The sequence below is a fragment of the Myiozetetes cayanensis genome, unplaced genomic scaffold (genome assembly GCF_022539395.1).
Source record: "Myiozetetes cayanensis isolate MyiCay16 unplaced genomic scaffold, myiCay2020 scf13, whole genome shotgun sequence".
Classification (NCBI taxonomy): Eukaryota; Metazoa; Chordata; class Aves; order Passeriformes; family Tyrannidae; genus Myiozetetes; species Myiozetetes cayanensis.
Genome location: NW_026086937.1, coordinates 2,384,084 through 2,409,018, shown reverse-complemented (window position 1 = coordinate 2,409,018; position 24,935 = coordinate 2,384,084). Strand labels below are relative to the sequence as shown.

General features: G+C 37.0%; 1 protein-coding gene across 1 annotated transcript in view; it reads right to left on the bottom strand.

Annotated features, from left to right (window-relative positions):
• DNER (delta/notch like EGF repeat containing) overlaps positions 1-24,935 on the bottom strand; it is a 108,433-nt gene that overhangs the window by 36,697 nt on the left and 46,801 nt on the right. Inside the window, exons 3-5 of the mRNA XM_050308173.1 lie at positions 18,266-18,360; positions 15,802-15,968; positions 2,477-2,622 (exon numbers count right to left, since the gene is read on the bottom strand). Coding sequence (XP_050164130.1) covers positions 2,477-2,622; positions 15,802-15,968; positions 18,266-18,360 — 408 coding nt within the window. The remainder of the gene's footprint in view (positions 1-2,476; positions 2,623-15,801; positions 15,969-18,265; positions 18,361-24,935) is intronic.

The following is a 24,935-nucleotide window of genomic DNA, read 5'->3' as shown; positions in this document are numbered from 1 at the left end:
AGGGAAATCATGGAGATATTTTAGGGTATATCTCGCAGAATTTGAGTTAAACAAAGGCAAAAACATCCTGCTTAATGAAATGCCCACCTTCTATTTTTATCTTAAGCTGGGCATGGGTCAGTTTCTCAGCTGAGAATAAATTCTCTTATGCAACTGATAGGCTGAAAAGCAAAGAAACCTCACAGATCTAAACAAACACCATGGACAAACAGACAACATGGCATTTTTATTCTCCTTGGACATAAATTATGTACATTTTGGTCACTGTATCTGAGGTTTTAGGGAGCTACCCCAGCCCGGCAGGCCACCTGGCACACGTTTGATGGTCCTCGAGAGGATCACTGGGGACATTCCTCATTTGTTCAAGTTCTACAAAACTCAGGAGTAGTTTGTAAAGTGTGAAAATACAAAAAAAATTGCATTTCTAAAACAAAATTAAAAATTATTTGACGAGAAAAGGTATTTAGATTTCTCCGTACAAATGTATTGACATTAAATTTTATGTATTATTTTATATTTAGAGATATTGAGAATCCTGCTAATTGCAGATCTCTGACTGCCATTAATTGATAGACACATCTCCAGAAGTGAACTTCAACATCCAAAACACTGCCTTGATACAACTTCCTGTTATTAAGATTCAGAGAAGGAAAAGTGGAAATATAGGAACTGTCCTAAATTTTCCTATCCATTTACCAGGGAAAACAACAAACCACACGTGCACAAGGTGGGGCTCATTTATCACTAACTCTTCCAGTTTTAACACATTAATTTTTCAATGCCAAAGTTACAAGTAGGGACACACAAACATTGATGGATCTTTTTTTTTTTTGAGTGAAATAGTTACTCCTCTTTCTAGTCATGAAGTCAATCTGTCTTTCTTTTTAAAGAAAATTTTACTTTACTTGCCATGTCTTAAATATTTATAACACATGGATAATTATTAAAGGCCATAGATGCATTTTCCTTAATACAGGAAAGCATTCACTCTTCTGCATAGATAAAGGAAATAACTTATTTTTATTTTGTGATATATGACATGCAACAGGAGAAAAAAATTAGTCATAAAAATGGACAAACAACATGAAAATACACAAAGTAAGGCTATTTAGCAAAGACTTTAACTCTCAAATTGACAAAAAAATGGAAAAAGACTAAATTTTGATATGATGTTATACATAGTAAAGTTGAAGATATTATTTACACAGGTGAAGTTCAAGACACCAAATTTATAAAATAAAAATTATAAATATGGTAAAGCAGAAAAACTAAACTGGACTATGAAACAGAACACTGTGTCTGAATGAATAATTTATTTGGATACCAGCCAGCTGGTATAGCAGAGTAGCACTTATTGCTAAACACATCTTGCAATAATCATGTTCACACATTACCTCCAGCATTTTATACAATTCATTTTTGAGAAATAAAACAGATAATTATTCCAGATGTTAGCACTGCCTTGTATATATAGATTACTGTAGCAATTTAATTATTGTTGTTACGATTCAAAACACCATTTTTCTATCAAACACGCTTATTGAAAATTTAAATCAGAAAATGGTAGCAGATGAACTAAGAGTGAATTCACTAAATATGCCAAATTTTCTGTGCTCAGAGCAGGCTCACAGCTGTTAATATTTACTCAACAGTTACTACTGCTTTTATCTTCCAAATGAAAATTAATAAAACCAAAGATTAACTGCGCATACTTGTGCTGTAAATGACTTTTAATCCATGAAATAAAACATAACATGTATAGAAGGTAACAGAGTACACAGGATCTAAATCACTGAAGGCCGGTCTGGTTTCGTAAAAGCAGAACACAGGATGCAAATTTAACAGATCTGGTTCTTATTTTCTCACATTACTGGATCCCACAGAAAATCCACAGTGACCAGTGGCACTGACATTGGCATCTCTCAGTGTAGTGTTATGCAAAAGAGAAAGAGGCACAGCAAAACTCCCAAGCAATACCAAATTACCCTGTTCTGTTTCTTCTCATAACAACGCTCAGATAATTCCATTGCACTGACCAGTGTGTTCTGAGTGACCAGCTGTTAGGATGTGTAGATATGAGCACCAGATTAAATCAGACCCGAGACCAAAACAAGGTGGAAGATTTGAACTGGGACACACTGGTCTGGAGATTGGAGATCCCAAGTGGTCCTTTTCTCACAAAGAAACTTTCTTCTATAATGCCAGTGGGATGCAGTACAAATTACCTTATACCTGATTAGAATAATTTTTTTTTTACTGCCTGGGCAGGGTAAGAAACTTTGCATCTATCTGTTATTTCCTCACTTCAAGCGCTTTACTTCTAGACATAGCAAATAAAAATATTGTTGTTATCTAGAAACACCTGTGGGGTTTAGCAGGCTGTGACACAGCAGCAAGGTATGCACACACTCGGAGGAGTGTTTATATTATGGTGGAATTGCCACACTACAGGAAGGTCTCAGTAAGTTCACTTTACCTCATCTGGTTTGGTGATGCATTTTCCTTTCCCCGAGCACTGCAAGTTCTCGGAGTGGCTCCCCACAGGCAGGCAGGTACTGACTTTCACTACCACGGTCAAGCGTAGAGCCACGATGCACTTGGTGACTGAATCGTTCAAAAAACCTTTTAAAAAAATTTATAAATAAAAAAAAGAAAATATTCTTACTATATGACAAAATACATTGATACATGTTAATGCTCTACAGCTAGGCAAAAAAATAAAATTGGTTTGAAATAAAGTGCCAACCAAGAATGGCGTTGCTCCCACTTAATACACACCCATCTGGCTTCAATGCACATAAATATAAATAAAAACACAGTTCGGAGACAAAGCTCATTATATTGATTAATAAAAGAAAGGCAGGATGGTGAAATAGATATAATTCCAGACCTCTAACCTGCAATCATTTTTTAGGTCTCAAATAATCAAATGCTTACGCCTGCCATCTTTTCGATAAATAAAAAAAATATGTTTTTTTAAAGTTTTTCAATGGCAAGGAACATTACAATCAAATTTTGTGGAGAAATGTGTTTAAATGAATTCATAAAAGTTACTTCAGAGCTCTAAAGCACACAGATTCATTACACTGGTAAAAGATGCAGAATCCCTTTGGTTCTATTTTTTATGAAGTTTGCAAGAATATTCATACACAACTTGTCAGCATTTCTTTGTGTACTTGCAATGCAAGTATTATTGAACGTCTGATCTGATCTCTCTATAAGGTGATACAGCAGGTGGAGATGAACACAGCATGAAAATGGGAACATTTGACAAGGAAGAGGGAAATTCATAAATCTCCGGTTAGGACCTGTAATTGCGTGGAATTATAAACATTGCTGGTTGGAAGCTACTGGAGCTTAACAACAGCACTATCAGCCATACTTCTAACAGAGATATCTGGAAAATAAAATGAAGGAGAGCAGGAAGAATAGTGTACATACAGCCCATGGCATTTACAATTAAGTCAGAGTTCTTTTCAAAGCACTCCAAAGGGTATGAGAGCGCAGTGCCTGTATGGAATGTTACAGACACAACACCACTGTAGGATTATTCTTTTCTTTAGAAATTAATACAGAGTGAATCTAAGCAAAAAATTGATGTTGTTTTCTTTTAATATAAATATCCCCAATTTTAAAAAGAACGACAGTAAATAGATGCAAGAAGTGCATGACATAGAATGGCTTTTTTCTAACATTTTTCACTTTAAATTCTAAAATCCACTTACAGCCTAAACCTCTAAGGAGCTTTAAAGATGCAGTCTACCTTCTTGCATTATAGCCTGGAAATAGCACGACATTTAGTCAAGCAGGAAAAAAAAATAGTACAAAAAAACATTTATTATGAACAGGAATAAACAAAAGTTTTGTGGAACACTTAGAACTTCGAGTGGATTTTCCTTCAGAACAGCTGCTAAGCATTACTTACATCCTGCACACGGAAGTGTCAAGCATGACTAATTCTGCAAATTCCACAGAAAATCATATGGAAGGCTTCCATTCTTTGTCCTTCATTTTTAGATCTCACTTTTTGAAATGCTGCCTTCTTTCAACAATCAGTTGTCTCTACGATCCCTAAACCCCATCTCCAAACAGGAAAATCTCATGTCCAACATAGACATCACCAGCTTGAGTGCAGCCTTTACGAGTCAGCTAAATATTTTAAAGGATCAGATTAAAAAAAAAAAAAAAAAAGATGTTTTGGGTATGGTTCCAAATGTCTAATGGTCTGGTTTTGCTAGTGAAGATTATTGTAATCTGATGCCCTCTCCAGAGCTGGCCAATTTATTCTGGCCTCAATACATACCCCATTTTTACCCATCTGTTCAAAGATGCAGCCAGAATTATTTTCTTTAACAACTGAATGCAATTGTCGCTGGCAGTCCTGCAATTATGTGAATGCTTGGAAGAATGTGGCATTTAGGAAATGTCTTTGGGTTCACATTTGCTTGTCTGAAGCAGATTGTTACATATTCTTCAGGACAGTTCCCTAAAGAAATACTAAATCAACCTTCTTTGTACTTTGAATCTTGTTACTATTTTGGTATCAAAAGCCCTTCGGCAAACCACTGAAAAAATCATTATTCTCCCTGGAATGCCACATATCTTCCTGTAATTTCCAATTATCTCACCTAATTTCCAGATACTAGAAAAATACAAACATGGATATTTATTTTCACTCTACAGAAGTTGTACACAACTTTCTGAGATCTCTAGGTTTTAAGGCTAAGAGAAGCTTGTCTGACCATCTAAATATAACTACCTGCTTAACTTAGGTCACAGCACTTCAATTAATTTCTTCCCCAATTCCCATAACAGCAACTGAACTAGAGTGAGTTTTAAGTTCCATTTTTAACTTCTAGGTAGGAGAATAATTTCAGAGGCATATTTACAGCTGCCTTCATCTACAGTCTGGAGAAAAACACGACAGCAGTTTATATCAAAAGGTAATTTTGTTCAGTTCAACCTTGCTGGTTTTCTGAAGCTAGTTAAAACATAATGACATCAAAGCATTTTGAGTTGCAGAATTCAGGCTTGAGTTATTTACAGTAACGTTAGGGAAACAATTCTAAAGTCTAATAAATCACAGTGTGACATGAATAGTCATTTAGATTGCAGAGGAAGCATTTTCAGGCTTTGTGCACACACATTTGATGGTGTGAGAAAGGCCTGCATGATTTCACTGGCAGTATGTGTGGTAAAACACACTACAGCTCATCCCTCCCTGGTAGTTCCACCTACTTATGTCCAGGAGCACCAAATACGTATGCTCCTGTTTCACTCACAGCAAGAAAGTTCAGAGTGAAAAACAAGGAATAAAGTCAAAACTAAAGATGAGAGGTGCCATCATTATGCCCAGGTGCTTTCAGCCAGGTCATACCGTGCCACTCAGACTGCCACTACTTGAAATTTCTAGAATTCACAGGCTGATTTGCTTCTTCACAAGCTGCATTTCTGAACAATAAGCACAGCAGACTGAGGTCAGCAAGCTGGGCCATACTGGACAGCCAAACTAAGGCAGACTGAAGCTAACAGACCATTAACTAAGATCATTCTCTTATTGCACATAATGGTAATGGAAGGCATAACACTTCCCTACAAATGGTTCAGTAACTCTTGGGGTGTGCCCAACGCTCTGACACAAACAAACACCTGCCTCTTGCTATTGGCTCTGTATTCTGTATTTTGCTATTTCTCTGTATTCTACACAGTGAATGGGAGTATTCCAACAGATATTCACCTGTGGTTGAAATAATAGACCATCATTTCAGTTTCATTAAAGTTCCAGTTGACAAAAATATAGGTCTTTCAGTCCACCTAGAGGTTTTCTTGGATGAGTGAGAATGACTGCCAAGGGGATTGGGCACTCACTCACAATGAAGTACCAGTCCTCAAGTTTTCAATTTATTTTTAGCCTGGTTTCCCAAGGAAATGAGACAGCAGTGGGATGTCTATCAGTTTCCATCTGTTCTCTTTTTCTCTCTCAACACCTTCCCACACCAAAAGCTTTTGGGGTCAGTAGCCAACTTCAACATTTTGCCAAGAAGTGAAGTTCTTAAAGACACCAAGTGCCTACAGCTCCCCTGTACAGGATACAGCCCTGGCACCAAGGGCATTGGCAAGTCAAAATGGGTAGGAAAACAAAAAAGGGCCCCAGAAAAAGGTGCACGGTACAGTCAGCTCTTCACTGTTTAGAAAATGAGAAACTGAGATATATTCAAATGGAAGAAAAGCAGATGCTATCAGGCTTTCAGGAGCAAAGCAGCAGTGCTTGGTGTGCCTGCACCACACCTTCAGTTTATGTTAGAGCTTCACAATGAAGTTATAATACTTCCAGAGCAGATTTCAGCTTCTAGAAACATCACTGCTGCCATCAGAGCACACTGAACCATGGTTTATAAGCTTCAGTGGTCCAGGATAGAAGCTGCAGGACAGTTCACCCACAGATGATGTAAAGTCACAGAATTAACCTAAAGTGTAAAAGAGTCAAGAGGAATTTTCAGTTTGACCACATCTTTCACATCACAAGAGAAAACATTATCCAGCAAGCTAAACAAGAGTGGTCAATAAGCTCAACATTTTGTGGTCATTGAACTTTGCAGACATAATACTTTAAAGAAGGGAAGCTAGAAAAGAAAGAGAACTATATCTTGATTACAGTTATCACCAGAAAAAGATTAAAAAAAAAAAAAGAAAAAGGGATACCTGAATTCTAGATACTTTCTCCTAAAATGTTTTATGTCCAAGTTTTATCCAAAGATTATTTCATGTCCATAACACTCACACTGTCCAAGAGTCTTATGGCTTACCATTCAAGACAATGAAAATTACTATGAAAACAGGAGTCTATACTAATCATCACCAAGCTTCAGTGCCTTTGATTCTAGGAATCAAGTAGTAAATTGATTTTAACTATATAAACCAATTTTCCTCTCTTATGGCACTGCACATCACAATCTAAAATAGTTATTCATGGAGCAAATCTAAGCAAGCTCAATCCTTCACTTGTTCATGGAAGTCACGTTCAACCCCTTTCAGAAACCTAACAAATTAAAAAGCATAACAAGATGTTCTCATGATGCAATCGGTTCTGAAAATTTACCTTTACATGCTGAAGTAGTAGAGACCTGCTTTTGATTTACAAATGGACAAACACTTCTCACCTTTTCCATGACCTTAAAATTCAGGGTCATTAAGGCCCACCAATATCCTCAGCTCCCTGGCACCAATACTGCTCTACAGAATTGGGAAAATGGGTCAGGAATCCTTCCCTTGTCTGCTCAGGATGATTATCACACATATAAGTAGAAAACCAGAAATGAGAAACAGGTAATCAATGCCATTCTCAGTCTTTGATGCAGTACTTCAGTGCCATCAGCACCGTCCAGAACCTCTGAGATCATTCTCTAATGATGCTGCTAGGCAACACAGCATCTGGGGACACAAAAATACAGCTGCAGTAACGAGATTGCTATTTTGTCCACAAATAGCACTATTTATAGGTGGTACAGCTCTCCCAAATTCTATCTAGATCAGCATGCTTACTGGGCTTTATCACAGATATTGCTTTTGAAAGTATATATAGATTTTAGTGAGAATCAGTTCAAGACCTGTTTCAACTATTTTGTTTTTCAAAAATTCACATGAAAGAAACAAATTTAAAGAATTTTTTTCTGGTTGTTGATAGGTGACTGAAAACCTTCTTATTGCATTTCTTTTTGTCTTCTCCAAATTGATATCATAGTCACAATAATCAGTTTAAAAATAGATATGCTTTCTTCCTTTGCTATTTACACTGAAAACTCAGCGTGGGCTCCTAAAATCAAACATACAACTTTCTTCTCAGGCATAATCACTTGAAGCTAAGCGAGTTGCTGGTCAAGTTGCACTCTGAGTAACATCACTGCAATTCCACTAGAGGCAAGTTGACAATGACAGTGTTACACTGGAGTAACAGAAAGCAAAATTTGGGTGTCAAAAAACTATTATCAAAACTTGGGGAAGAAACAGCAGACAGCTTGACTTTCAAGCTGGAGCTCAGCTTTGCAGGACTGGCAGTTTAAATGTATTTATGAACTGAGCAAACCAATTGAATTCACTTAGCACAGAAAAATCGACAAGCACATGTTCCATTACATTTCCTCTATAACAAAATAGCAATTTCTGAATTTCATTGCTACTTGAACAATTACCCAACTTAATAGCTTTGCTGGACCAAAACCCATGGCACAACCATGAAACAGTTAGCTAGCAAGAGTACCCTTATATTTACAAAACCACTTTCACCCAGCTTGTGGAGGAGATGTGACAGTAGCTTCGATTGTGACCTCCTGCCACAGCTTCAAGGACTCTGCTCACAGCCCAAAACACTGGTGAGAGCCCAACCAAGGGTGACAAGACCAGTCTTCTAAAAGATTTCCTGTACTGCAATTTGCCATTATATGCTCATTTGTCAGCATTTCAACAATGCTTCCAAGCTGGCAGTGAACTACTTTGGGCACAAGTGTGGACCACCAGAATCTCTGATGCCACACCTCACAAAAGCAGTTCAGGGTGGTGGAATACAAATGGTGTAGCTTGAAGAAGGAGAAATCTTAAAATTAAATAAACAAACAAAAGGTATTTCACCAAGCTTTACAAATGAGAGCAGATGAACCTCCAAACATGGATTAGAAAAATATTATCCCGCTGTTACTTGCTTGAAGTAGCAGTGAATAAAAATTAATTTTGATACTTTCCCAACTGAAGACTACTCTAAAGAGTAAAAATTATTTAAATGTTAGCTTAAAAGATAATACAATGTAAATAGTCTAATGTTTACATCTACTTATATGTGGGATGAGGTACATGCAACTTGATCATGAAGGACAGGGTATTTATTTCATCGTATTTATAAAGATACCACTTGATACCCTTTCTTATATAGGCCTACAGCATGCTTCAGAATGGTTTGGATTTCAACTGAACACGCCGTGCTTTTGCTTTATAAGGCCATCTTTTTTAAAAAAATCACTGAGATTAACACTTCACTGCACTCTCTTTGCTGCTCACACTCGTGCTGCTGCTGCTGCCATTGTTTACCAAAAGGCCATTTTCTGCAAGGTTAGCTCTTGTGCCCAGAACCCCCGGGAATATTCAGCTGAGCACAGTGCTGGGTGCTGCAGACAGCAGGGCCCTTCCAGGCAGATGACACACTCCAAGATGAGAGCCCCAGGAGCTGGAGCAGTTGTCACCCAGGGCCCCCACCAGCGAGGCTGACCTGCACGAAAGGGTCACGCCCGGGGACGTTCCTGCACATCGGCCGAGCAGCAGAACTGTCACAGAATCACAGAATTAACTGGGTTGGAAGAGACCTCCAAGATCATCAAGTCCAACCCTTGATCCAACCCCACCGTGATTACCGGATCATGGCACTCAGTGCCACATCCAGCCTCGTCTTAAAAACCTCCAGGGACGGTGAATCCACCACCTCTCTGGGCAGGCCATTCCAATGCCTGATCACTCTCTCTGTAAAGAACTTCTTTCTAATATCCAACCTACTTCTTTCTAATATCCAACCTGTCTGAGCACTCCAACCAGGGCACGTGCAGGGCAGTGAGAGGTAATTTAGTCCACGGTGAAAGAAGGTTAAGTCAAATGACTGCACATATGCCACGGGCTGGGAGCTCACACAGACGCTCTGCTGACACAGAGCCACTCGTTAAAGCTGGAGTAACTTGATTACGTGGCTCTCGCTGAATTCAGCTCACATATCTCCTGTTATGGAATAAAATTGGCCTGTTTAATTTTGTTTTTAAGTGAAAACAATTTCAAGACACAGTAAACTTCTCTTCTTTGATGGAAGCATGTGTGTGTTTTAAAGGCAGGTAACAACACAAAATACAACATCCCAAAGCCCCAGTTACAGCTTGCCTCCTAATCTGCCATTCTACATCCAGATCCAAAGAGCTAGAAAAGACTGACTTATTTCAAAATATAGCTCTAGATTATTTATTTTTCACACCATATTTTTTGCACTGTTTCATTTTGCCTATTCAGTATCACTGCAGTCATACCAGTGGTGACCACTTGTTAATGCATGATGAGGCCTTGCAAGGAAATTCATTAAATAAACACAGAGGATCAAAAAAGCAAATAAATTTTCAGGGCAGAGATAGGAAAGAAAATACTTGGTTGCATTAGAAAGGCAGAACAGCATTTTGAACAGCAAAATATTATACTTTCTGACATAGAACCATATTGTTCACACATTTATTAAAAAGCAACAGATCTCTTGTGTTTTAGAAGCCAAGCATTAGTTTTCCTTTTCAAGTAAAGCTTCAAAAAGTTTTGTGGAATTCAAGCAAGCTGCGTTACAGGGACTGGCATTTGAGTGGCATCAGAATTCATCTCAGTGTAAAGATGTTAGAGCATCCTTTTTCAAGTGAATTTGTGCGGCTACCAATTTTATTTAAGGAAATACTTCTGAAATACTTGATAAGTATAGTTTAAAACTGATGGTTATGTTGTATTGATCTAAAATGCTGGGCATATTGGATAAAAACCAGATTTCATGCCTGGTCTACATCACGTTTTGTTTGCTGTGATGAAAATAACCATTATAATTTAAAGATTGTGCTGGAGGATTTATTTTCTATTCCCATAAAAATATTAATTCATATAAATGTTAAACCTTCTGCCTTATCATCTGCAAGGTCTTATCTGAGAAACAGAAATTTTGCTTATAACTTTCTTCCTCTGATTTTATAAGCAGACAATCAGCTAAAAAGCTCATGTACCAATATCTCACCAAAGTTGCTTTTTAAGCAGCATCATGGAAGAACTAAATAAAGCACAGAGACAGAAAGTAAGTAGTTTCAAGCTACTTACAAGCATTTTTTTTACATTTATAGATATATAAACTTTTTAACATATTACCTATGGGAAATGAAGGCAAAATAATAATTCTGAAAGAGCTCCCACCATTGCAGCTTCAGCAGTGGGCACACACCAAGGCAGAAAAGCAATTTTTTTCCAGCATTTTATCATGAAAGCTGATGAGAAGCAGGTTTTTTTCAACAGAAACAACACCTTAACAGACATGATAAAGACCTGAAAACATAATTTCATTTTTTAATCTTGTTAGGAGAAAGAAAGGAAATAGGTTGCGTGCATAGAGTTGGCACTGCCAGCTTCACACTCTACATTATGCCCAAACCCCCCAAATAAACACTGCTTAAAACTAAGAAATAATCATAAAATATGAAATTTTGTATTGGTATGAAGAGGAAAATGGTGTGAGAAGCTGTGTCAGGAGAGGTTTGGGTTGGAAATTAGGAGAGTGGTTGGGCCCTGAACAGGATGGTCCTCGGGAGGGTCAGGAGTTGGACTTTGATCATTGATCCTGGTGGGTCCCTTCCAGCTCAGGATATTCTATGGTTCTGTGAATGATTCCTCAATCTCCAAATTCACTGGGGAAAAGAAGGAGCTCTGGTGGTTTTGTTTATGAGCTGTTAACTGGACTGTTAAATACAACCTGCTATCTGCACAGCCACACAAGTGTATCCATAGCAGTTTTCCAAGGAGATGGAAACTGTGTGGAATTAGAACAGGCTGACTGGAAGTCTCTCAGCCACAGGTGTATCATCTGATACAACTGAAGCACAGAACTGTTGCCTTAGTGAACAGGTATATTAATTTAACACCAGGATGAAATAACTGACTCGTAAACCAAACAGATGCTCTACAATCACTGCAAAACAACTAAAAAACAAGTGTTACCATAAAGGCATTAAAATACTTCTTTGGTGTGTGTTGGTTCTGGTTTTTTTCAGTATTTGTGTTCTCAAAACTAATGTTCCAATTTTCAATCAGAGTGTGATTTCATGCCTGCGTAAAAGAGATGCATGCAGAAAGTCACAGGATATTTATGAGAGAGTAGCCATGTCCTTCAAAGCCCTTTATGGTTTTAAAGAAAAATGTTAGTGCATTATTTTTCTCAAGAGAGCTACTATTTAATCAAAATAATAAATTTTATGTGCTCGCAACAAGTTTGTATAGAAAAATATATCCATGTTCCAAAATCCAGTGTATTATTCCCTGAAAAGGGAGAAGTTCACAACGCTGAGTGGATCAGGATTCTCCCCAAAACATAGAACAAGCAGCACTTTCAACTCACCACAGAGATGCTGAGCTGTAACCTATCAGCATTCATGAGAACTGCAGCCTGAAAGGTTTCTGCACAGACTGAGGTGCATCAGGGAACTCTTATCTCATTTGTTCAGAACTCGTAAAATCTATTTCATCTGATTTCAATTTCTCGAGATATATTGCAATGAGGAGCAGGTGTGTGACTCTAACAAAGTAAAGTTTTGCAGTTAACTCATTTCCAAATGTTCCAGTACCATTGTTGCTAGCATCAATGTATGAAGATCTCGAATTAAAAAAAAATACCAGCGAGACATTTTATAAATATGATAAAGAGTTTATGCAGGAATCACTCATTAACTTCCAAGAACATTGGGACAAATAGTAGGAATCTATAGCTCTACTGATGTAAAAAGCAAACTTTCCATGAATTAATGTTTTAGATGTTGAACCCTTAATTGGGATCCCTTATTTAAAGGTATCATTGATTCCCTCCTGCCTCACTTTCTAACTATATCTTTGGCAAATCTTGATACCCATTCCTAGCACTCCACAGAAGAGATATTCTTCTGTATAGATATTTAAAAGCCACCTTGGGATACTGAGTGTGCTTCATTGCACCCCTAATCCACCTAAACTACTGAGTGAGTCAATACTTTCAGGGGTGTTTTCACTTCAGAGCATGAGCCATATTGGTCTTGTTTTTTTCCCCATTGACTAATAAGTACACTTCCTAATAAAACATTATTAATTATTTTTGAAGACTGACATGTAGTATCAAACCTTACAAAAAAGCTCTTTACAAGTACTCTGAGCAAAGCATGGAAAGAACGTGTTGCAGAAGGTAAAAGCCAGCCTTCAGGTTAGTCCTCTTTGCCATCCACTGGGGTTTATTTTAACAGGGTAAATGCTGTAATTTACCAACATAACCACGCTGCAGAATCACAGCACCACAACTCTTTTCCTGCACTTCTGCAGCTGCAGCAGCCATTTCATAAATCCCATTCCAGGCCACAGACTGCTCCTTTTCCTTCAGCTCGTGCTGCATTCCCTCCTTCATTCTCACCCAGTGCAGGTCCTGTCTATTTTTAGCTGTCAGAACAGCATCCTTCCCAACCTCCAGACACTGTGCCCTGGCCCACAGGATCAGCAAATCAGCACATCAATGCTGACTTCAGTGCCTTTTCGATCTTGTCTAAACAACTTTAAACTCGTGTCACCACCAGGTAACACAAAACAAAGAATGTTTCCCTAAGTGTTTTATCTTCGAGGTAAAGAACTTGTTCGGAAAGATTTGGGAGAGGTAAATAAAGTACTTTGCTGAGTAAAAAAAAAAAAAAACAAACAAAACTTGGAGGCAACACAGTGAGAAGTGACTCAAAAGTGACTCAAGATGTAGATCAAAAAGACACATACATCCAAAAAAAAAAGAAAATCAAACGGAAAAAACATCACTCAGACCTCCCCTATTTTTCTTTTATAGTTCTCATTAGAAATTTTTTAAAAGAAAACAAAAAATACCATTGTACAGAATTCCCAAATTAAGAGAAGAGACCTTTAAAAACTCATTTGAATAAACAGAAAAAGTGGGGGAAGGAGGGAGAAATTATAAAAAGTAAATAAATTGACTGTCTTGGTCCACAGTCTGACTGTGTGACCCAGTGTCATTTATTGCACCTTAGCATAAGCTTGTCATGCATATCAAGAAACACATGGACAGCTGTCTATCAGAAAATATAAATTCATATGATCCTATTGAAAACTAAATTACTGAAATCTATAGACCTGGGAGGCACCTCAACTTCACAAACCACTTCCATGCATCTGCATTGTATCTGAAGTAAAGATTAAATTATTTTCCTGTAAGTCTTGGCAGAATTGCATATTTCTGTTAAGATAATATTCAGTATTTTTCACAACAAATTACTGAGTTACTTTTAGGTTTTACACCCAAGACACTTCACTGGAGAAAAACTGAGGATGGAAAGTAAGCAGAATATTTCCATATAATTGAGAGGGAATTCCAGAGGCTGTTCTGTTTTCTCTTTCTTGAACTAACAAATTCATGTTTCAGTGTCTTCACTGCTTTAAAATTTCACCCTTTTTTTGCTAAAGTGTTTTAATAAAAGAAATAATTCTGGGGAAAGCTATAACTAAATTAAGACAATACAAAATAATTTACTCTGGAAAACAGTTGAGTTACCTCATTACTTGCTTATTTCATAGTGCAGAGTTGTAACACCTCAGGATTGAAAGGTATGCAGAAGAAATGTTCATTTTCTATCAAAAGAATGTTCATTTTGTATCAAAAGCACTACAGCTAATCCAACCATTTGCTAAAATAAATAGGATTTATAACAATTCAAATGCACTATAACCTCACTCATCTTGACTAAGCACTCAGACACTCCTAATCATGAACATCTCCCTGCACTACTGGAGCCTCCCTGCTGCTTCATGTAAATACATTTATGATTCATGCTCTTTACATAAATCAAATTACACTACAGCCCCTGGAAAACTCTACAAAGAATCTCACTATCAGGAAATTAAAAAGAAAGACCAAAGAAAATATCAAAAGCCACCTGGAAGTAAAACAAGAGGTCTCAGAAAACTTGTACTGCATGAAATAATCTATTTTTATGAACTAAGTCTTGAACTAAATCTTGCATCTAAATCTTTGGAAGAAAATAAACATGGCTAAAAGAAACCAGTGCTGGCAGTAATTAAATTATTATTCTAACAGTGTTTCAGCAGTATCTTTGCTAAGTGATAGCTCAAGAAGGAGAGAACAAGGCACTACTGCTGCATTTTGGGGTTTTCTATATTAGCTACACACTTGGATTTTGTCCTAATGTTTCTACAGCAGAATGTTTTTAATTTTGCATTTATAAGCATGATAAGTTATTGAATAACAATTGTGGCAGCTTATAGTTCATTATAAGATATACAGTATTTCCAGCAGATAATAATAAATGCTGTTATTACAATGACTTTGGTTTCATGTCATTGGTATAATAAAACATCTGCCCAGAAATCTCAATTTAATTAAGTCTATTGCATCTGTGCATAAATATTGCATTAAACCAGTATTATTTCCCACACACTTAAAAATAACGTATCAGCCTATTTTCACTACACTCCTTCCACAAAGATGCTTAACATTTAATTGCCCAGTGAAACAAATAGGATATTTCTAAGGTTTCACATTCAGAGAGACAAAACTAGAAAATTAAAAAGCAGTGCAATTAAACATGGTTAAAATATAATAGGAAATCTGATCTTCTAATGTATTTTTTCAGTTTTACTGTGTACAGGCTTAAGCTTCTTCCCAAAGTACCCCAGGTACTTTAGTACCTGACAGAGGAACACCTCATGCAGTCAGTTATACGCTGTAGCATTTACCAAAAAGCTTTACAGTTATTAAAATAGAACATATAAAACTTCTTGCATCATGTAAATGACCATCTACATTTCAAACTGAATGGTGCCACCTGTGCACGAATTCAGCGCACCTCTTGTCTGGTTTGAATGAACCCCTGTCCAGAGCACGGTCCCAATATCCCATCTGGATCTTTCAGCAGCACTTAAATGAAAGAAATTACTCTTGTTCTTCTAAATGCTGGGTAAACCACTGCCTGTCACCTGCAGCTGATGAACACAAAGCCTGTCACTCACCAATAAAGTAGTTGTTTCCCAGTGCAAGCATTTCTTCAGAAAGAACAAGTCCACCCAGTGCCTGGAGCAGAGTGACACTTCTGCCATCGATGAGTGAACACTGCTTAAATCCAGTGCTGGTGACTTTCCACAGCAGAATGAGAGAAGCAGTAGCATCTTGCCTTATTCTGAGGAAAGAAATAATGAGAATATTACACTGAGGGAAATTTGTGTTCTTAGGAAATGCATCACCGTAGAACAAAAGCTTATCAATACAGAAGGAAAACTTAAATCTAGCAAGAATGGAATCAGGAAAAGACCTGAGGACTTTCAGCATGTCCACAAAATTAAAAAATGCTTCAACTGTAAGATTTGCATAATAGTATATGTAATAGCAGATTCAATCATACAGAGTCCCAATTTCCAATACTCGAAGGTCACCATCTTACTGCCCAAGAAGACTTTTACATAAATACCATGTAATAGCAAAGAATCCTTATTCAGTCTTCGTATTTATGCCTTTTTGAGTAGTACAACCCTTCTACACCTACAATGCCATCATTTCTGCAGCTGAAGCACATCCAGGGCTCTTGTTTCCTGAGGAACATCCAATGTTCACTCAATACAGGGAGGCAGATCCTTGCAGAAACCCCCCTTTGTTTGACACACCAGATCAAAGATTCAGGACAGTTTATCCTTTTCAATCAAATGAGTCATGCAGTGCTCCCAAGGTCCTGAATATTGACAGATTGGATACAGGGTTTACTAGTCCATGTGCACTGTCAGCTCCATTTGGGAGCACTGGACTCTCTGCCACTATTTCTGTCCTCTCAGGATGTATTTTTTCCTGCTTACCTCCAATAAAGAAGCAACAAAAACCTGTCATGTTTCTGGCAAGTTCCCAAATATTTGGGTATTAATTTCCTCTGAAGGAATGCCAAATGAGTTTAAATAATCCTCCAAAAATTCAAACACAACTACATCCAACTGCTGAGAACTGATAATTCCCTCTTGCTGAAAACAGACATCCAAATACCTAGAGATGTTCTGTTCCATAATTTCCTGTAATAAAATTATTTCAATCCTGCTCAAAACACAAGGCAGTTTATCCCTTGTTATTTTTTATTTGACTTCAGAACAACAAAGTTTTGTAATCATGCATGACCCAAGTTGAAAAAAATGTTGCAACTAGACAACCTAAGAAACATTTTGACAGTATTTTAGGTCCTCTTTAAGAACAAGCCCATTGCTGATCATCTCACTTTTAGGACAGGATAGAAACTAATTTCACAGTTTAGGTCTACCTGACAATCAAAACAAAACAAACTTATTAAACTGAAATTATTTTCCTAAGTAGCCATTGAACAAAGTACGTTACTCAGGTCTTTAACATAGGAAATAAAATGAAATAAAGATAGTTTCCTTGACCTAATCTACACAGATAAAAAAACACTACTAAATATATACAGCATAAAAATGATCCAAAACGACTGTGTACTCTGCAGCCTCCTTTAAAACGAGCTTTAGAATCCACAAATGCCAGCTTTCTCCTGATTCCAAGAAAAGCCACTTGTTTGCTTTCAGATTCCAGGCAGGCAGAGCCTCCCCGCTCACAGATCTCTTCCTGGCTTAGGGCTCATGAATGAGCACAATTCAAAGTGCCCCCACGTTTAGCAGTTACTGCTCCCAACTGTCTGCAGCTTGTCTGCTCCCACAGGTTTGTTTTTTCCTGTCAGCGTGGCCTTTCTTAACAGAAACCTGGGATTCTGAAAGATAGGATGACAGTGTGAGAAAAGGGGGCTATTTTGGGAAAACCTGAGCCTAAAATTGCAGTAAAGCTGTGAGCCAGAGAGCTACGTTGGCAGATTTTTATTTAAAATAAGATTTCCAATAAGAAGATGCCTCGTCCCAGCTGACAGAATCAGATCTTTCTAGGAAGTCAGGTTCTGTTAATTAAAAGTTAAGAAGCAAATATGTGATGGAAAAAGCAAGAGTTTGAAGAGCTCTTAGAATAAATTCAAATTTTTGAGGAACATGGTTTTGTAGGAAACACACAAGGATTTCACAGCTGATGATGACACCCAAAGCAATAACCCAGCAATCGAGTACAAATGCACAAAATACCTGCATTTATATAGTCAAAGATAACACTTTCCACCAGCAAGTTCATCTATTGAGATTAAAGGGGGTAAAAAAAAGCGTTCACTGCGTGAAGTAGAGAGGAAATGTCACATCTTCATCAAACTGACATCATCAACACGTCTGCCCTAATTTCCATTGCGTTCTGATGGCCCAGAGACAGCTTACACGCTTACATCTTAAATACAGGGGGAAAATGATGCCAAGCAAAGTCTGCCTGCAGTTCCCTCACAGCCTTTTAGCCACCTGACAGATCTGCCTGATTGAAAAACTGCTGTCTAAAATACCCAGTCCAACAAGGAGAAAAGCATTTTTGCATTTGGTGCCACGGAAGGAATATTCTTACTTTATTGATGTATTCTGGGGGACTTCAAAGGAGATGAGCCGGCCTCCAGCAGAGCTGTTGGAACTGGCGTTTCCACAAGCCACATCTGGGGTTATCTGAAAACAAAAATAGCTTGAGTCAACACTAAATGAGAAAATCTGACCGAAGAAAACACGAAGAATTCTTTTTTTCTTACAAATGACACGAATTGTCCAGCAGTCATCTTTTAAAAATCCTCAGGAAGGACGAAAACATTCACCGAAACCTTTATGCTGCCAACAAATGTTGTGAAAATTTACATAACCATCCTTTCAGGTCTTTATTTTAACAAAAAATTCCTGTATGTAAGCGTGAACATGTTTAGAAAGAGATGAATGGGCTTTTGGTCTGTGTTATTTATTGTCAATATTATTGTCAATGATGTCAATTTATCTGATTTATGCCATCTAGAAGGATTTATAATAGCAAATACATCGTCTTTCTACTATCCTGAAATATGGGTTTTTCTAAACATGTTTCCTTTAAGAAAAACACTTTCCCACTTGCCCATTGCTACTCTTTGCAAGTAAAAGTTGCTCAGACAAACAACGCTTTCAGATGGAAAAAAAATGATGGTCACAGTTGAGAGTGAGAGGGGTGTTTGCCAAATCTAGGGATGCCTACCAGGCACAGAAACCACTTACTTCATTAACTAGATCAAGACACCATAAAAGATGTCACACAGCACAGAGGAATCACAGACAGGCTCATTAATTATTCAGATCTTCAAAAGGAGTAATTTCCCAAAAGCGGTTTGAAAATCATTAATGTTTCCAAGGATATATTTATTTCAAATACATAATGTTTTATGTGGCATCATTGAGTCTTTTCATTACTTAAATTAACATCAGCAGTAGTTTTAAAGGACTAGTTTTCATGTATCAACATCAGCTTGCCCATGAAATATCACCCTGTACAAAGAAACCAAATAAATCCATTTAATCTTCAGATTCCTAGGAAGAGTTTGCCATGTTATATTTTCAGTCACCAAGAACATGTGTGCAAGCTTTTTACATCAACCTTGCTGAAAAGGCAAAAAAATGCAACCTGACACCCTTCCATGTATTATTTTTACATCAAAGAAACAGCCAGAATCCAATTTGTAAGGTTAGATAAAATTCAAATTCACATTCTCCACATTACCATGAAACACGTGTAAAAACCTGAACAACAGAAGTCCAGAATACAATACAAGTAATAATTTTTTAGGAGACTCAGAGCTTGTTTTGATTCAGGCAAGACAAACACACAGAATTCATTGCTGAATTTCCTGGAACAAATAATATGAATACAGGTAGTTTATGAAAATAAAGTGAGATGTAATTTTATTCTATTTGTTCAAGTGAAATTTTGAAAAAATAATAATAATATCCATTATAATTATTAAATCTCTTTAAATCTCCTGTGCCAACAGGAAAAATGTCCCCATTTAAACTTCCATTTTCTTTGAGAATCTATTTGCCTACCAGAACAGAGGGGGGAAAAAAATCAACACCTCTATTCTCACACAGTCTTATCTCCTCCAAAATACAGTCCTTTTATAGTATTTCTATAGTTTTTTACAATTTCATGCACCTATTATCTTGGAGCCCAAGTGGGAAAACTGTAATTTATACATTTCATTTAACTTACTGTTTAATGTCAGAAGTTTGGGAAGTAAAGGGTATTGATTTCTTTGAGACTCAAATTTAAAAAAAAAACAAAAACAAACAAACATAAAAATATAGAAGCAAGAGCTGAACAAAGTGGCTGCATAACAAGAGCTGAGATTTGACCTTGAGAAAATGGAAAAAAACAAACAAATAACAAAGAAAAAAACAACTGAGCAGAAAACTTTAGCTTGCAAACACATCAGAATTTGGGATTAATCAGCAGGGAAAGCACACATAGGAAATAATGCAATGGTAATCAGAAGACTGAAAGGCAAAATGCATGATTTTGACTCTTTTATTAAGAGATCTGTAGTGTTTGATGTCTTTATCTGGGAACTCCATTTGTAATTGGCCCTGACTTCCAGCTCTAAGAATCTGATGAAGTAATCATATAAACCAGTAGGACACTAAACCCAGGATTTTGCAGCAGCCAAAATTCTGATTTTTTTTTTTTTAATATATTAAAACCCCTGATCCTTGGATCAGACAAAAAAACACAGGCAGAAGCAACAGCTCTCACAAGGAACAAGAAATGGTCCCAGCAGTGTCCTATTTCAGGTAAATATTATAGAGACAAAAAAGACAGCTTTGACACCTGAATTAAGAAACAAATTGCACAGTTTTACCACAGCTGTGAGAAATTTGTATAAACATTTTTAAGTTTGTCATTTCCATGTGTTAACAGAGCTCTCTGCAGAACTAAGCAACTGAAGAATGAGGTCAAAGACAACCAATACATCATGAGAATAAAGGACACTCAGAAGGTGAGACCAATCTGCCATTTTCATTCCCCAAAATAAAAATAAATATTAAAAAAAAAATTACCCTTAACTACAATGACATCAAACTCTTCTAAAATTCCTCTGAAGTATTCAATAGTACAGAACCTCTAAGACAGCAAGGAAGTTCCTTGGAGAACAGACTGATATCTATAACACAGATGATGCAGTTACTTAAAAATTAGTCACCAAAGAAAACAAAATCTTCATGCACCTGCCAGAGCCTGCAGAACGTTTAGGAGCTGATTACAAAGACAAGCTCCTATGTCAACAGAAAATACATTCAAGAGCAGTTCTTGACTACCTTACTTACAGTTTAAAATTATTATCAAATTGTTGATAGCAAATACAGAATTCCTCTTCACATAAACGTTCCATAACTTTGCTTCTAAATGATTTTATGGTTTTAAAAAGATAACATATAAAAATTAAATTTCTGCTTTGAATGCTTTAAGACTTTACAGAGGTGAAAGGGCAGCATCATTGGAGAAAGCAAGAGTGAAATCTTGAGAAGTAGAGTTCCTCCTACAATCTCAAGGCAGCACTGACATTTCCTTACCAGGCCATAGCATTAGTGCAGATGAGATTGCAAAGAAAATCAGGTGTGGCACCTGAAAAAAAAAGGAGAGTAACGGAGTATTCTTCCACGTTACAACTTTCCTGAAGAAATTAAATAGTGTGATTGGCACAGCTACTCTCCTGCCTCATACAACCCAAATAATGAGCTGTACACTTAATTCAACAAGTGCTGAAATACATCCATAAATCCCAAGGCAATATTTTTACATGAGTGAGTGCCTTTATTACACTGATAAGTGTACTAGACTTTAATTCAATGAGCCTAAGAAGAGTAGCACACAGACATTAAGTCTACATTTATGCAGCCTCTCAGTATTTGAAATTAGTCCTTTGAAGACAGGTATATGAAATTTCATAGTACGTTTCTTGAAAAGCTGAGCAGACATTTGTCATTCTACAAGAACTTATCAACGTGGGCAGATTAATCCTGAACGGTGCAAATTCTGCCACCCCAGCACCTTTGCATTTCTTTTGTATCTCCACCCCCTGAGTTCACAAAGCTGCAGAAGGCTTTTACTTCTTGCAAAATGTGCCACACTTTTCTCAAACTTGAAAGTGGTCTGTAAGTGGAATGGCCAAATTCATAGGAGCTTTAGAAACTCCTCACTACCCTATTAACAAGATGCTAAAGATGATTTCTGAAATCGAACGGACACTTCCAAACACTGAAAGGGGCTGCCCAGGTATCTTGTGGACTCTTCATCCTTTGAGTTAAGACTCAGCTGAACACAATTCTGAGCAACCTGCTCCAGCTGACCCTGATTTGAGCAAGCAGTCTGGATTAGACAGTGTCCAGAGATCCCTTCCAGTTAAAAGAGAAGCAGGAAAATAAAAGTCAATATATTAAAACCATAAAAGGGGGATCTATTTCTATCTACTTGCAATCAAGATGCCAAGCAATGAAGCAGGACCTCTTCTGGCACAGAAATCCAATTCAGAACAAAATAATAATAAGAAAAAATGGAAAAATTAATTCCTCTGCTTCCATTACAACACAGTCATTCAACAAATATTACTTCCATGAACAGTCATTTATTATTCCAAAGTGTAAGGAGTTAATAAAGGTAAACACTGTATGAACAAGCTCATCAAGCAAAAATTTCACACAGTCAAATCTTTACATGCAGTGTAAGAGCTCAGGCCACTGGAGAGTAAATTGGGACGTGCATTTCAACCAAAGACTGTCAAGTCAGCCAGAGATATTTCTGCACAGAGCTCTGAAAGGCAGTAAACACATCAGGCTTTTTGTTTGGTTGTTTTTTTTTTCTCCTCAGACTCCCAAAGACTTCAAGACAGGATGATTCCTGAAGGAGGAGTTAAGAATCCAGCTACTTTTTTTTAAAGACATCTCTGGACAACCAGAAGTCCTGAGCCCACCCATCAATGTAGCTTCAGACTTCAGTATCTTGATGGAATTGCACTCACTAGAATTCCCTATAAGGGTATTTCTGTCCTTAAAGAACTTTGATTTTAGGAAAGCTGGTACTTATGACCATCTATTAAACATCATTTAGCAATGGAACATAATAAACTAACGCTTGTGTGAACTTCATGTAAGTTTTATTTTAGCATATTGAGCTTTTAGAGACACTTAGGGTTTTGCTTTGAAAATAAATATAATAGAGACTATCACTTATCCAGAGATGCTTACATCAAGCTGTCTATCAGAATGGTGTTTGTAGAGAAAATTCTATAAACAAATATTTTAGAGAGTGAAGTTACAGATTTATCCTAGAAGAAAGTTAAAATTATTCTAGTAAAATCTGTGTTTCCTTCTGTCTCCTTATGTGTCTGTAGGATATCTTTTTCTAAAAACAAAAGAAAAAATAATAGAGATTTCTAAAACAAATCTTATATAGAGGTAGAAGATCTGTCCTAAGTCAAACCAGAATTATACATGTTCCAATACTTCAACAGCAATCATAAGAGGGAATGTCAAGAGAATAGGTTAAGAAAAGGATAAGCATTTATACTCCAGCCTTCAGCCATTTCCATGACAAAGATTTTCCTAAGATGCCATTCCTAAAGATGGAGTTTCTGTTCTGTATTTAGCAATCTCAAATGGATCTCTCTTCCATGTTTCCATTCAGATTCTGTTCTGTTCCTCCTTCTCTACCGATATCATACCTTGTCAAAAAGTGCACAAACATTTAGCAACACATTAAGTAGTCAAGGTCAAAGGTTTCAAGCAGAATTATTCCTTGAACATCTTGCATTGTTGCAGAGGAGGAGCACTCCCTTTCAGGATTTTCCACTCCACTCAGCCATACTCCTTTTAAAGGCTGATAATTTACTGAATAAGGACACATGTACAACAAATGCTGTCTTGTCCCCACTGCAAGGGGAATTAGAAGTTTATTGTAGCCTCTAATCACTGGTTCCAAACCCTTAAATCTGAGCACAGAACTGCAGTATAAATAGAAGGTTAGGCTGGGACTCATGTGCTCAGCATTCTAATTCCTGGCTGTGCACCTGGCAAATCACTTCACTGTTCTGAGCTTCAGTCACTCCATCTGTAAAATTGTGAAGAATACTGCTGATTTCCTTTGAAAAGAGTTTGAAATCTACTATGGAAAAGTCGTATATAAGAGTATGGACTATTCTTACAGTTGATTTTGTACACAGAAACCTTCGCTAAATCCATTAATTGAGTCAGATTAATGAGATGGTTTCTTTTTTCTTCTACTATTGGTTGATATAGTAGATATGGTAGATATTGGCCCTTCTACAATGTCACAGAAAGATGACTGAACTAGAGAAATGCAAGTGGAATAAGATAAATTGCCCCAAATAGGCAAAGGAGTTCTCTTTCAGTAGCTGAGCACAAAGAAAAATTCATATTATACTAAAGAAATCAACCAAGAGAAAACATTCTTGTCTAGGATCTGTGGTTTTACTCCTTAATCTGCATATCAGGAAAAGATTAATTTCCTATACCAAGACCTCTAAGAACTCAAACTGTATGCAAACAGATCTGTGTGCTGTCTACTGGTTCAGGCAATACTGAGGCAGTTCATCCAAGCAAACAGTGCTAAATATATCCCTGGGATCAAGGCATGCACAAAACCTGTCCAGCTGTGAGCACACATCATGCATCTCCCAGACACTCTACTTCTCTCTGGTGTTCATATTTTGAGTTGCCAAAACTTCCTGAAAAAGCTTCCGTGCAAACTTCATCCTCGTAAGGCAGTGAGAGCTCTCAGTTGCAAAGATTCAGGCAAAATTTCTCTCTGAGACAAAAGAGGCTGAAGAACAAAAGTTCATTTGCAGTATCGATATAGAATAATTTGGAAAACAGATTGTCTTGGAAGATTTAAAAAAACAAACAAATGAACAATAACATAATAGTATCAGCCTTTGTTGTCCTCTGAATCTCAACAAAGATCAAAACAGTACATTTTTGCAGTACAAAATCTACAGCTACTTTAATTTTTTCCTTTTAAGAGAGCAAAAAAGGATCAAGTTTTGCAAAGCTATGAGGAAAGGAAGTATTTTCCTTATTAACACTTAACTTTTTACTTTTGAAGCCTCCACCAAAGAGGCTTTGGAGCACAAACCTTCAGGCAAATCAACTCTCTTCAGTTTAATATAGATCAGAGACAATGCCTTGAATCAGCAACTGAAATCCCTTTGTTCCAGATA